We start from the raw sequence: 14,961 nt of genomic DNA on the forward strand, positions 1-14,961 counted from the left end.
TAACATTACTTTGAAATAAGTGGAGAACCTGCTTTTGCCAAGAAGCGGTCCACACAGTCCCATGAAGAAAATTGTTATGACCAGTAAATCAGTAGGAAGAACTGATGCACCTGCCTGCTGATTGCACTTGACACTGTTTTCTGTTATTCAATGTCCTGCTGTAGGAGAAAGAAGGTATTCAAACTTTTATAAAGTTTTATAAAAGAAAAGATGCAGTGTGGAACTGCAGTCCAGAAATAATGATAAGTAAAGAGGTCCCTGCGTTTGCCTTTCATGCATTGCTCACATACATTGCTCAGCTGGTAAATTGCACTGTATCCTGCCACAGCTTTCACAGGGCCCCATCCTGAGCCATGTCAGTAAAAACTTTGTGACTTCAGAGAAAGAGTAGGATGAAACTGTGCTCTGAGAGAAAAGGACTCTAGGTCTACTAGCAAATTAACCGCTACGCCAAGAGTAGAGTAAAAACCTAGGAACTCTATGAGGAATTATCTGAGAACGACAGAAAAAAACTACTACTGAACAGCAATTTTCAGCAACTTCCCTTGCTTCTCCACTAGAGTGATGCAATTAAAATAATCTTATTGAGACACAGGGATACAAAAGGAAGGTCACGTTTCTTGGGACAGGGGCACACTGAAGAAAAATCAAGTAGTTGCTAGAGATGTCATTATTTTCAAGGCAAGATTTTATCTAAGTGGGCCCCAGGTTTTCCGGACCAAGAATTCTGTTCCTCTGTTCACGGTTCCAAGCCAGTGCTGCTAGCAGAAAGATCATTTTGTTCAAGTACCATTTCTGCTGGATATATAAACCTCCACTGAAGATTACGGCTCATTTCAGAGCACACTACTCCTAGTTGAGGCTGCAAAGATCAATGGTAGTATCAACGCTGAAAAAGCAGATCTCAAAGTCCTGTGATTTGGCTGTAAAGATATGGATCCACTTGGGGTGACTGCGAAAATGGCCCAAGCTGACAGCAAATCAGCCTGTGGGTAAACAGATTTTTAGTCTCTTTCTGAAACTTGCTTTTTCTTTAAAATGAAATCTGCCGTGAGATCAGATAAAAAGATTGGATACTTTAAACGCGTGGATGTTTGGCTCATTATTTTTAGATTCTCAAAACTGCAGATCAACAACCGTATTTATGGAATGGAAACTAACCTGTTGTACCTATAAGTTAGGAAACAAGACTATTTATATAATACACAAAAAAACCACAGTGACGAAAACCAGAGTTTTACTATGACTAAATCAATCACTAAAGTGCATCTCTTGTACATCCCTGTGAAGCACGCCGGTCCTGGAGATAGCAGTCACAGGTGAGATGAAAAATAACTATAGCAATAACCGCCCAATTAGCGCTGCCAAGGCATGGATGAAATAAAAGCAGCACCCACACGCTGCAACATCCTCACATCTATAACAACCTCTTTTTACACTGAAGTTGAGGTGGCAGGAATGGGACTTACCATCAACACCACTCTCCTGAAGAGGTTTGTATCCACGGTTTCTGTGAGCAGGTGAATGCTGGTAACATCTGCCCCGCCACGGTCAGCTCCTAAAGAAACGCGGCTCGGATCTCCTCCAAAGCCAGCGATGTTCTGCTGTACCCACTTCAAAGCTGCTAATTGATCCAAAAGGCCAGCGTTTCCACGTACCTCAGGAGAACCTGTTGTGGCAAATAAACAAACAGGTCTATAAAGAAATCAATCTAAACACATTTGAAGTTTTGATTAAATGTTACATTTTTAGCAGCTCTTGCAGTTGAACCTTGACAAAACTGACACCAGAGTTTAAAAGTCTGAAGGGTCTCTTCCATGGTCATCACTTTACAGATTAACTCCGTTTCAGTTTTTAACCATTCCACCAGGCATGCCTGGAGGTGCCCAATTGCCTGCCCCGATGATACAAAAATAACACTCTGACTTCCAAGCTTCATTTGGACACCTCATGGCAGACTTGAATCCAGGGTCAAGTATCCCTAAATTCAGGCCATGAAATTCTTTTTCTACATAAGTAGCTCGATCTCAAAATGAATTAAAAGTGAACAAAAAACCCCAGAGTGTTTGGAAGGGACCCATAAGGATCATCAACTGTTTCCCTGGAGTACACCTAACTGGATCTGTTTGCTTCCTACATCCTTTTTACCCTGTCTGACCAATCATTTATAAGCCACATCATCTTGCATTTCTTTACACACATACCAATATTATTTTATAATTTATAATGTCTCCATGTACGTTTTAAGTTTGAGGCTGACTGATGTCTAACTGATGGAGGTCTGACTTATACATGTTTGTATTTTTGTTTCCATGAAAAGAAAAGAAAAATAATCATGTACTCACGATCCTTAGGAAGACTATTTTCCTTTCATTACCAACCAGTGGCAACTTGACACCCTGATTTATAGGAAACTAATGCTGAAAGCATCTAATGATGCAACCCCCTGGCAAGCTTAATTTTATATCATCAAAAGCAGAAATAATAATTCCTGCACAGTCTGTAAGAAAGGAACAGAAAATGATTATTCACTGTCTACTTCCTTTTAATCCACATTGAGCCATTCTTTTATAGTGATTTAAAATTCCCCACGTTTAAGACGTGTGTGGGGGAGGGAAATCCAAGACAAGACAGAAAATCCCAGAACACATCTGAAATTGTTTTTTCCATTGGCAAGACCAAATAGTGCAGTTTTAAAGTGAGAATAGACTCAGAAACGAGTGAATCAAAACAGACTGGAATAAGAAGCTGCCACTTTGTGGACTGGGATCCCTGTCTCAGGCAAAGAGCTATTGAAAGCATACATCCTAGATATCCATATGCCTACCACACTGAATTACTGAGATATCACAGAGGCTGATTTAAGCAGCAGAACAGAATATAGAGGAAGCCAGATTGTCGCTAGCCTTGCAGATCATACACATACCCACATTACAATAGCCATCACTGTTTCAGTAGGACAGCCAAGAACTACATGGCCCCAGAAAGTACAACTTTCCACCTGTAGCCATAGTTTCAGATGATCAGGCCAAGCCACACCAGTGAAACAAATGGAGAAAAAACTTTCCCTGCTTTAGTTTTTCGGGTATTTTAGTTTATGCTGCACACCATGACCAGTTCCCAGGGTTCTTAACCCTCTCTATGCTATTGAAAAGGAAGCCTCACTTCAAAGGCTTAGTGCAGGCCTCATGAGACCTCCTCAGAGGAAGTGAAACCATAGAATAATAGAATAATAGTGCCATGGAATTACAGAATCTTAGAATCGTTTAGGTTGGAAAAGGCCTTTAAGATCATCAAGTCCAACTGTTAACCTAGGACTGCCAAGTCCACCACTAAACCATGTCCCTAAGTGCCACATTTACACATCTTTTAAATATCCCTGGGGGTAGTGACTCAACCACTTCCCTGGGCAGCCCGTGTGCTCGACAACCCTTTTGGTCAAGAAATTTTTGTATGGAAACCCATGTAAATGTTGTAGCCCCACAATGTGCCTCTCTACTGGTATACTGAACAACAAGACTGAAGAGGGAAATAGAACCAGTTCCTTTTCCCCTGGCAAAAACCACAGCCAGGTTTTGAAATGTACGACACTGGGGAACAGATGCATGCATGGACATACATGGTAGTTAGACCAAAAGAAATGTGTCTTCCAGGGATATTTTCCACTGCCTTTTTTGCAGGAAGAGATCACATACCTGAAGACCACAGGAGAATGTGTGGAGAAAAGAAACCAGTGTTCAGAAAACAAGGACATACATACGCATTTCTGTCATTACTAAACTGGTGAACAACAATAGTGTTAAATTTAAGCATGAAAATCATCCCAGTTTGTATGACTTCATTGACTCTTAAAAGAATCAGGCCTAGAAACATGACTGTCTTCTCCATTCTCTTGCCATCCATATCATGAGTGGGAGGTGAAGGCACCAGTAAGAACGTGCATCAGTTTTTGCAACCATTAATGGTTGCAAAGAGCAAATTAAACATCCTTTATACTTGGAAAAATAAGAGCTCTTTGCTTGCAAAAGCCCTGTCAATGAGAGTCCAAAACAAATGCAGAATAAAAAAAAAATGTATTTTTTTTAATAAAGGAAAATCTGTTGTTTTCACTGCCCTTCATCCCCCCCCAAATCTTTATTTAAGTCCTTCATTTCTAGTTTTGCAATATATAACAAGTCAATGCAAGATGATTCAGCACTTTACAGTCTTTTCAGCTGAATAATGAAACTGATATTGCTCACAAGATCGTAACTTTTGTTTGCAAATCTAGGGCCTTCTAACAGTCCTGCTGCTAATGTTCCCAGAGTCCTAAGGATGAGCTCCCTGCCCGCTTTGAACCCGATGGAACAACTTCCAAAGGACCAAGATTTGTCAAGTCTTCTAGTAAGAATGGAAACTCCTGGAATATCATTAAGAATTTGGTTTGAGTCTTGAGAAAAACCCTTATAGTATTTGGCCCAGCTTGATAACCTTCAGTGAGAACCCCCAGTGACTACTGGCCATGTGCAGAAGGAGTCAGAGGTATGCCACCAACCTGTGGTGGACCAAAGAACAGATCTTGCAGTGAGAGTATTGCTCACCACAATGAGTATGACTGAAAATCCATGCTGCCAGGGAGCCTGGTACAAATATACCACACCTCATCACACACTGTCAGACTAAAAGGGACATAGGGGAGACAGGATTGTGGCACTGAAGGAATTATTAGGGTTTCCCATGAATGTGGTACTTAGCTTGTTCCAATGACTCTTGGAAAGAGCTTGTCCTACTTGGTCCAGTTCCTTCTGGAGCAATAGGATTTTCCCAAATGCACACCAAGGATTTCCCACAAGGGAAGAGGCCAGGAAGGACTGCACTTTTCCAGGGCTGCAGCATCACAGTACAAAAAAGAAGGCCACCAAATACTCCCTACTCATGATGAACCACCTCTATCTGAAGGTTTACAGGAATGCAAATTCAGGACATTCAGCTCATGCATTCATGTTTTGGGACTTGCGTGCAGATCCCTATGCAGAAGAGGCTGGATAATTTTCCTGATCCCTAAATTAAGTGCCATCATATAAATACTGCTATATAATATTCAGGCCAGCTAGCAGTTTCCACTTAGGAAGAAACCTAAATGAGATTCACAGGGCTGAAGGAGGTTAGTGGGCAATGTGTGGGCAGTGCTGCGTAATGGAAGCTTGCACAGCACACATCCACACTGCATTTGGCTCTAGCCAAAATGAAGCCATGGTATCACTTTCATAAGCATCTGGTTTGCACTGATAAAAACAGTGATTCTTCCCCCAGGTACACCTATTACCAACATCTTATCTAAATGAGTAAGGAGTTTGTAGCACCAGCTCTCTAGTTACTGAATGAAGAACAGGCTTTCCTGGGAGAGAGCTCTGAACAAAGCAGCAAAACAGAGAAGGCAAACAATAACCAACAGCTGCACCTATAACCCCAAACTAGGCAAAACCCACCCAGCACTAGCAGTAAACACTCAAAAGAATCATGAGACAAAGTATGTAGGTCTGGTATTTGCAAACAGGGCAAATATAATCTACTAAAGGTTATAATCGTATTAAGGCATCCACTAGAGAGACCCAGGGTTGCCACCAGTCCGATGGAGCCAGAACTACACTTGTAATTTTTGCATTTTCTCTCCATGGCTCTCTACCTTGATTTCCCCTGACCCAGCCAGAACTGAACGATGGTAGAAAGAAAAGTGTTCCCTACTTGCTTAAGCAGGCAAATCTAATAAAAGGCAAAATAATAATAAAAAATAATCCTGTAGACCAAATGGCACTACCATAAAGGTTCAGGGAGATGTGACTGTCTTTTCATGTGTACATGCCTCTTTGCACAACACAAAATCCTCTACATAATGGGAATTTGTGTATTTTTTAATGGCAATTGTTATTAGAAGGCAACAGGAGAGCAGAAGTGCCCTTTAGACTAGAGTATGAGGAAGGGATGCAAACACAGACCATGCAAAAGTTCAGTCATATCCAGGACAGTAAAAATGGCTAATGGAATTCAAATTAAACATGGCAAGTCCTTCAAAGGAGAAGTCAGACTGAATTACTGAATTATCAACTATCATTGTGTTATACTTCCCATACTTTCATGTCTTTCTTACCATTAACCTGCAGTTACCCCTCTCTGCCTCTTCCCCACTCTGACGTAGGCACAACAGAGCATTAGCAAAATTTCACGGGTGGAACAGTTGGAAGCTGGACACATTGACAGGTCCTTGGAATTAGCAGGGATTTTGATGCCTAACCTATTGTGTGTTTGCAAAACCCAATACCCACAGTTGCATCTTAGATAGATAGATATCTTAGATAGAAGTCTATCCGGTCCCTTGACATAGGTGCTTGGGGGTTGTTTATTCTTGTTTCTTTGCCCCCGGTTTCTCCCCTTTCTCTTTAAGTCCCCACCATTTCTTGGCCATTTTTTCCCAACAAAAACAATCAATGTTTCTCAAGTTAAAAAAACAACTGAACTTTAAAAACAAATAATTAGAAACAGAAGTGTTACATAATGCAATTTAGCCCATAGTATATTGTTCTAAAAATCTTTGACTTACCAGTACTAAGGAAGCCAAAAACACCAACTCGGTAGTTTGCTGTCACGACAATGACGTTGCTGATGGCTGCTAAGTATGATCCATCTATGGTTGTCTTTCCTGCCTCAGCATTGTAACTCCCTCCATTGTGGAAGAACAGCAACACGGGCATTTTTTTCACCTGCCGTGACAACAATCTGGTTAATATTCCTGCAGCCAACTGCTTTTGGAAGTCACTCATGAGAACACAAGCATCTTCCCCATTAACGGTATCTAAGCCATTCATAGCTCTTGAACATGACCATAATGAAGGGATATCTGGCCATCTGCCTGAAATTCCAGGGGTAAACTGTCCACAATCACCTACACACCATTGAGGAGGACACTATGTCCAGTATATAAAGAGACTTAATGGCACCACTGTGTTCCACCAGCCAACAACTCTACCAGGTTAGCTCAAGGTGGGCCCATCCTGCTGACTTGGCTGACTGAGTGCGTGGGGGGCTCATCTTTGCTGTAACATCTGCTTTACACAATCACGCAGGAAGAGTTCAAACAAGTGGGAAACAGAAGAAGGAAAAGGCCTGTTGGGTTGTTTCGTCTTGAGCAAGACTCACTCAACAGCTGTGCAGGGCTGCTCCCTGCTCTCAAGTCTTCCGTGGCTGAACACTGCCTAGTCTCGAAACTCTCTTGACAAGAGCTCCTCGTTGCTCCTTCTATCCCCATGGAGGTTCTCCCCTACTAGATACACAGAGGTGTTCTGTAGAGAGGACTTTGTCTCTGCACAGGTGAGACTCACCTTTCATGAAGCACAGAGGGAGCCTGCCCCAAGAGAGACCAGGAAGACTCCTGGGATGGGGAAGAGCTAGGAAGGGCTGCTGCCCCTGTTAGCACTCCTTGCAGAGTCCCCTGATTTCACACAGAAATGGAGACTTTTTCCCAAAACAGCACCACATCTGTGCAGATCCTCACTGCACACACCGCAGGGCTGTAACCAGGCTGCTGCTGCACGAGCACCACAAAAGCAGAACTGCCCCAGGAGGAGACCTCAGCATTTACCAGCACATTACAGCTCTGTCAAGATGACACTTGGAAGAAATACCAGTGGAAATGTACAAAGGGGGGTTGTTTTGTTTTGTTTTTTTCTTTTTTCCTTCCTGCAGCATAGAGCAGAATAACCTGCTCCGATGCTAGAAAGCTTTTCTCAAAGTGTAAACTCAGTTTTCCCTTCAGCACTTTCATCCCCTATTGCCCACTTTGGGAGTATCCTGATGGAGGCTTCTCTCTCCTCTGCTCAGCAGCAGGTTGTCCCACTTTCAGCTTTGGCAGCTGGTGGTGTTTTTTAAAGAAGGGCTGGTGGCCACTGCAGCAGCATCAAAGTACGTCTGAGGTTTGTTTTTCCCTGCAGCTAGAGAGTATTGGGCACTGTTACTGTTATTTTCTGGATGCAGCTAAGCTAAACACAGCAGTCCCATCTGCTCTGGCAAAGGATGTCTCCAGCAAAAGTGCAACTGGCCGTGTGGGAGAAGCAGCAGAGAAATGAAGGTTGCAGCCTCCTGCAAAATTAGCTGAGGGGAGTCAAACTCCCCTCAGCCGCCCTTAATGATTGCGTGCACTCCTCATCTATTTGGAGAATCACTTTGAAGGCTTGTTGTGAACACAATGTATCAAGAAAACCCAAGAAATTGCAAGCAGTGAAACATGCTGCTTTCTGTCAGGAACTTCTGCTCCTGAATAGTAATTGCCTAATTCACAGTGCCTTGTCCCTGGTTCCCATTTCTGCACCACATGCAGCACAGAGAGAGAGAGAAGGGTAAAGAAAAAGATGAAAGAATCTGTTTTCACATAGAAACTCCTTCTAAAATACAACCACATCAAGCCCTGTCAGCTAAAACAGTGTTAAACAAGATGATGAGCCTGCTCCATCCCATCAGCTCAGCACAGGGAGACCCGAGGCTCCAGCTAGGCATTTCCCATGTGCTCACAGCCTGCATCGCACCATGACCTCCAGCTGCCCTGTAAGTTGTATATTACATTATGCTGAGCAACTTTACCCACTGCTGTAGTGATGAAAATCTTAAGAAAGGCAAAGCCGTGTGATAGAAGTTAAAAATGGCAAAACAAAGCCCACTGCAACAGATACAGAGCAGTTTAGGGAAAGATTTAGCACCGGGGCTGTGCCTAGTGCCAAGTGTCTGGACACAGCATTCCCATGTCTAGTCTGTGACAAGCAAGGATAGATCCCTCTCCTATCTGAAAGTGAACTGTCACGGCAAATAATTTGGGTTTTAATACCAAGGGATTTCAGCCTCAGAGCTCATGGATTTGGGCATTTTAGAAGTAGGCTGTTTAACATAATTGCCTTCCCGTTTCTTGTTAGCCATTTTAATAGCATAGCACAATAATTTTCATGCTGTAATTGAATTATGCCTCACAATATGAGGTATTTCATTTTGTCTGTCTATCTATCTATATATTTGGTAGCCAACTAATTTTTTACTATACCTTAGCTGCTGGATAACGCATACAAGTGAATTTTCCCCAATCCTTGTTCTCAACTAAGTTCAGCCAACCACTGCAATTAAATCTGTGAGGCAGACGAAGCGCAAGAACTTAGCTAAAGCCGCTGGAGCCGGTCCCTTCACCCCCCACCACTTGGTACAAGGCTTAGGTGCAGCACCACAGTGTCACTGCCAGCCTGCAGTGGGGCACACGCAGTAGCTGGGTCGAGTGGGAACAGCACGTTCCTCTCAGACAGGCCACAGCTACCATGGGGTTACTGCCCAGTGCAAGGGTTTGCTCCATACTCAGCAACAAAACACAGTCAGTCTCGCTTTAAGATGTAAAATCTGTGCAAGACTTCCAGCTGCGACATGGTCAGGTGGCTCCCTAGCTTAGCTAGAAGGGGAGTGTCTTCTGGGGAGCCCAACAGCTCCACCGTGGTCTCATGAGGTCTCACCTCAAGGGCGAGAGAATTTCAGCATCCATCAGGAAGCTGCAAGTCAGGTGGAAGTCTGAAAGGCTTCATAATATTCTGTCTTCCATCTGTCTTCTCCATCCCTCTGTAAAACACTTATTGAGGTACGTGGCAGGGACAGATGTCCCCACGCCAGGCAACCTCCACTGCTTTTACTACTGTATAATATTGCTCTGTAAAGAATTGAGTGCAAAAAGGATGATGTGATAAGGATGGGAATAATACACACAGGGGGTGGGAGAAGAGGAGAAAGGGTACATTTTCTGTTCTTATTTAGTGGAGAATTTAAACTCTTGATGTTACATTTGAACCCCTTGTAAATCAAGCTGAAGCACAGCTTTGCTTTGCTAGTGTGACAGGTGGTGATGGTTATGGGTGGAAAAAAGTCTCTCAGAAGTGCCAGTTTTATTTGGAGGGTTACGTGGTACATGTAGCTATGGAAGCAAAATGAGGTGATGTCATTCACCTTCTTCACTGCTTGACATTTAAGTTGCCCTTCGGTGGCAGACAGCAGTCCCCGCACCGTGCCCTTGCTCAGGCTGAGTGCTCCTTAATGACCTCTGCCTTCGCTGCTGTCCAGGAGATTTTATATTCAGTATTTACTAGCTAATTTGACTTTCCACGGGCTGAAAATATATAACTACAGGTCTCTATTTGTGAGTAAAAAGTCGAGCTCACCACAAAAAGAAACAGGAAAATACCATGCCCTCTGCTCCCAGCTACTTCTACAAAACCAGAAGTTTTGGTTCTCTCTTGGGCTAGACTTACACGTGTGAAACTGATTGACTTGGTCGGATCTACTTCTACCTTACATCTGTACAAAAGACAGGAGGGATTCTGTTCACAGCATCACTAAGGAGGAAAGACGAGCCTGTTTAGTCTGTCAGATGGTAGAAAATATAACGCTTCCAAATAAGCTATCTGGCAAGCAGCGCTTAAGCGGAGATGGCAAACTGCCTGGGACAGTGACCTGATGTTTTCAATAAGCAATGACTGCACTGGAGGCAAAATGACAATCTGATGCTGCAGGGAGAAGGCAGACTGCTGGTCGTTCTGGTGATTAGAAAGCGCCTGCAAGGGACCCCGAATGCTGCCGTCAGATAGCTAGACCGGCTCTTTCCAGACACGCAGTGTGACAGACTCATAGGTTTCTGTTACAGCTCCCATCACCTTCTGAAAATGGCCAGTACTGTGGAAAGAAAGAGTTTTCTTTTCCTGTGCTCTGGGCCCACTTGTCAATGGGATTCACGTAATATTCAGCATCTTTATCCCCAGCCCCCCAGGGGTTTGGCCAATTATCTAAGCTTGGCTTTAACTTGAAGCTTTATTTTATATCTGTTTAGAATGAGAAAGGCAAGAGCTTTCAAATGACAATTTCTCAGATAGTACCATTGGCCCAGTCATCTTTAAAATGTCTATTTTTATGCTCTGTGGGCCGAGCACAAATCTAGCATTGCTTTCTACCCTCATTCCTCGACAGAGCTTCCACAAATGTCAACAGGGGAACGGTAAAGATGAGGGTGAAAAAACTCATCTGCTGCTGCTTACCTGGCGGTAAGTGTCGATGTGACCTGTTGTATTGCATTACCATCTCCTGCACAGCCAGCCTCATTTCAGGCACCTTGCCATTTCTGTCTTTAATTTGTCCTTTGCTGCCACTTCCTTCTTGTTTTTTTGTTTCCCTCTTTCTCTCCCTCTATTGTCTCTCTAGCTTTTTAATTTGCTACCCTCCTAGTTACCCAAACAGCTCACTGAAAGCCTATAGGGAATACTCTTGCACCAGTGAAAACAACAGAGTATCTAATTTAACCTTGCAGGGCTTGGTGAACAACAAGTGAAAAACAATCATTCATGGCACTTTAAAGTACTTTGAAAAGAGACAGTGCTCAGCTACAAAAAAATTCATCTCATCTCTTACTTACAGTGGTGGCAGGAACAAAGACATTCAGATATAGGCAGTCTTCACTGACAAAGTGTGACGGGGCCTCTCCATCTCCTGGCTGCCAACAAGCTGCCCTAAAGACACAGATTGAGAAAATTACAATAAAAAGACTTGTACTCCTTTTACACTGTTGCTATTTCCTTATATTTTGATGTATTATGTTTATAAAATCTTTAAATCTGTAGATCTCAACCACATTTAAAACTATGCTCACCCATACCTTGGTAACATATACCGGGTTTGTATACACACACACACAAATAATAATACATTGTATTTTCATGTCTAGAATCCTTCCCTCAGCAAACCAGCCTCATTTTAAAAAGAACAGAACTTTAAAATAAGCCTTCAGAAAACTCACATAAACTGCACAAAATTAGCACCAGATGTAAGGGAAGCAGGACTGGGGGTCTCAGGCACAGGTCTCCCCCCACGATTGCCTGCACAGCTATGTCATACACTCTTTTGCTGAAATGCCAGTTATTTATTTTAATTTCTAATAGTCTGTGGCCTACATTTATTTATATTTATTTTAATTTCTAATGGTCTGTGGTAAAAAAAATGGTAATTTTAAAATTTTAATGCATTTTTTTAAATCTCTTTGCTCTAAGCACTGTAGCAGACCATTAACAGTGCCATGCAATGTTAAAAGTAACCTTTCAACAGGAATTCAGCAGCCAGCCACATATAGAAAATAATTTTCTGGCCATCGTCTGTATGTAACACATATGCTCAAGCTCTCTCCACAACAAGAATCAGGTGGATGATTTTTGCAGTTCAGATATAAATTACGTTAAAGCCATTTCCTTCTACATCACAGCTATATTTATATCACATCATGAGTTATGGAAAAATATGACAACTTATTAGGGAAAAAGCCAAAAGAGGATATGGAAAAGACAGTAATATCTCAGAGAAATATTTCTAAATTATCGTTCACACTGAACATGTGAAGAATTTAATAGAAAACTACAAAGACAAGGACCAGCTTTAATGCAATTGTATAAAATCTTTCCGTAAGGAAGGTTCCTAGGATGGTGATATCACTCAACAGCTTTCACACTGACAGTGAAGCACGTCATCTCCAACCAAAACTGCTGAAGCCATTTTAGGCAGACAAAACACAAATTCCCAGGTAGGAACCTGGCCAGGACAGCAGATCTAAGGCTATTCACCACACAGCTTTCCCTGTGGAAAGCACGAATCATCACCTGTGCTCATGGCTATTTTTTTAGCAACTCCTCAAGACTCCCAACACCTCCAACTCCCAGGATCTCCTCATGCCAGGATCGACTCCAGGGAAAGGCTGCCACCTGCTGAAGCAAGTCCACAGCTCCTCCAGCAGCTGGACCAAAAACTGGAGTGTTTTTTGGTTGGGTTGGTTTGTTTTGTGGTGTTTTTTTTTTAAAAAAAGTCTTTTATCCAGGCTGATAAATAAAGATTTCTTTTCCATCAGTAATAGCACTGTATTAATGTGAATTTCTTATATACTAATATCATGCAACACCAATATAGAGTCCTAAAAAATATAGTTGTCAACACTTTCTGTGCACATAGACAGTGAGGTCCCTTAGGTTTTCCAAGTGCACTTCCACAGTGGTAATCTCAAGGAATTATTTTTTTAGCCTTAAATATATAATAGAAGACAACGGCCAAGTTCCTCATTGGCCTAAGGAAGCACTGAGAATTCAAAAGATAGGAGCAGGTTACCTAAGGTCCCTAAGTTGCTTTGAAAATCTCAGCCAGGCTGCTCATCGCAACACCAGATCTTCAAAGAGAGACCACAGAGGCAGACGGGTCTCACCCAAGTCCTAGCAGGCACCATGCTGTGGCTGCAGACACAAGTGCTGATGGGCTGTGTGCTAACCTAACATCACTGTGCACCTGAGGAGACAAAAAGCCACGTCCCACCAGACCCCTCCAATGTACACAGGGCTGTGTGGCTACTGTGGTTATGCTGTTAACACCTCCACAACTCAGCTGCAACCTGAAGGATGAGACCACTAAAGGTTAGATGATCTTTCAGCTCCCCAAGACACCACCACATCTCTTTTCACTCAGATAATCTCAAGCTTTGCTTGAAAACTGGAGACAAAGCCTGAGTAAGGGAGGGTTCAAATAGCTGACGAGTCTCTAAACCTGTAGCCTCAGGGTGTGTTTCACCAAAGCAGGTGGTGATTCACTTCAGGCTGCAGGGTATCATCCTCCCAGCTCTCTTGCAAAAATCTATAATTTCCTTAATCATGTAAACTCTTGGTCAGATCATCTGGCTCAAGTAGTGCATCATTAACCACACGAGGACCACTCTCCGTGCCAGGAAATAAACAGGACTGCATGGCCAGCCATGACTGGAAGGATAACTGTCACAATGCATACAGTCCCCTGGACACATGATGAATTATTAAAATTTCAAGAGAAATATTCAAGGAAGTTAGGTGAATCTGAAGTTGAGTATATGTGGCACATTTCTCTTACAGGAGGAGATCGGGTGTTGTTGAGTGAGGAGGAAGCAAGAGGTCCCTGGGATCCAGGAGTGTTTTTCACTGTTACACCAGGAGACCACAATTACTCTCTAACTGCATGGGCTGCCTACTGGGCAGGAGGCATAAATCCTCAGGAGAGAGGAGAACTGCTGGTAATTGAAACTAGCAGTCTCTCTGGGTTAACTACATCAGTGCAGAAAGCAGCGTGCATACAGGCAATCTACGAGTGAGATCCTACAGGGAAATCTCCAATGCAATCCCCTGTTGATCCAGTGAGACTAACCCCTTTCCTTTGTGGACTCCTGGAAAGTCTTATGATACATGTTGCAGACATTCAAAAATGCCTGCAATCCAAGAGAGATGGTGCTCGTGGTCATGGACGGGGTCAGCAGAATAACAACCTTGCATGGGATGAGCTTGCACAAGAAATAGTTGAATACAGGTGTCTCATGAGCTGGACCATAAAGTCACCCACAGAAAGGCTACCAGAACATCCATGACAAGTCCATCAACACTTCACAGCCCAAATGAGGTGAAGGGTCAAAGGAAAGACCCAGATATGACAAGGAACGAAGTGACCTACAACATCAAGCTCAGGAACTGGGAGTCTCCCAGTTCTGGTTACATGGTGCTTCTAAGGATGCCCTCTGTAAATTAGTTCAATCTTTAACTGCAGTAAAGAAAAATAAAGGAAATAAGGGAAAAGAGAAAACTGGTGTCTTTTCACAATCTCAGAAAAAGACTGTCTCGAAGTGAGCGTTTACCCTATGCACCAAGACAGGACTTGATTGATTTGATGGAATCCCCGGCAAAAGACTTGTATCCCTGGGGAGGGCAGTGAGCCATCCTACCCAGCAGATACCACCGATGTATTGGCTCTCTGGAAAATACCCTTGGCAGCAGCAGCAAACTCAGGGATCAACGGGGCAGTAGCAGACTTGAAAAAATGCATTGAATCAACACTCATCGTATTTTACCCTCATTTTAAATAATTCTGCCGGTT

At 42.9% G+C, this 14,961-nt stretch overlaps 1 protein-coding gene across 1 annotated transcript in view; it reads right to left on the minus strand.

Moving 5' to 3' along the window:
- The window catches only part of TG (thyroglobulin), a 164,662-nt gene that overhangs the window by 62,631 nt on the left and 87,070 nt on the right, over positions 1 to 14,961 (minus strand). Inside the window, exons 39-41 of the mRNA XM_040586695.1 lie at positions 11,456 to 11,549; positions 6,578 to 6,737; positions 1,470 to 1,669 (exon numbers count right to left, since the gene is read on the minus strand). Coding sequence (XP_040442629.1) covers positions 1,470 to 1,669; positions 6,578 to 6,737; positions 11,456 to 11,549 — 454 coding nt within the window. The remainder of the gene's footprint in view (positions 1 to 1,469; positions 1,670 to 6,577; positions 6,738 to 11,455; positions 11,550 to 14,961) is intronic.

This window comes from Falco naumanni, chromosome 3 (assembly GCF_017639655.2).
Source record: "Falco naumanni isolate bFalNau1 chromosome 3, bFalNau1.pat, whole genome shotgun sequence".
In the NCBI taxonomy this organism is placed as follows: domain Eukaryota; kingdom Metazoa; phylum Chordata; class Aves; order Falconiformes; family Falconidae; genus Falco; species Falco naumanni.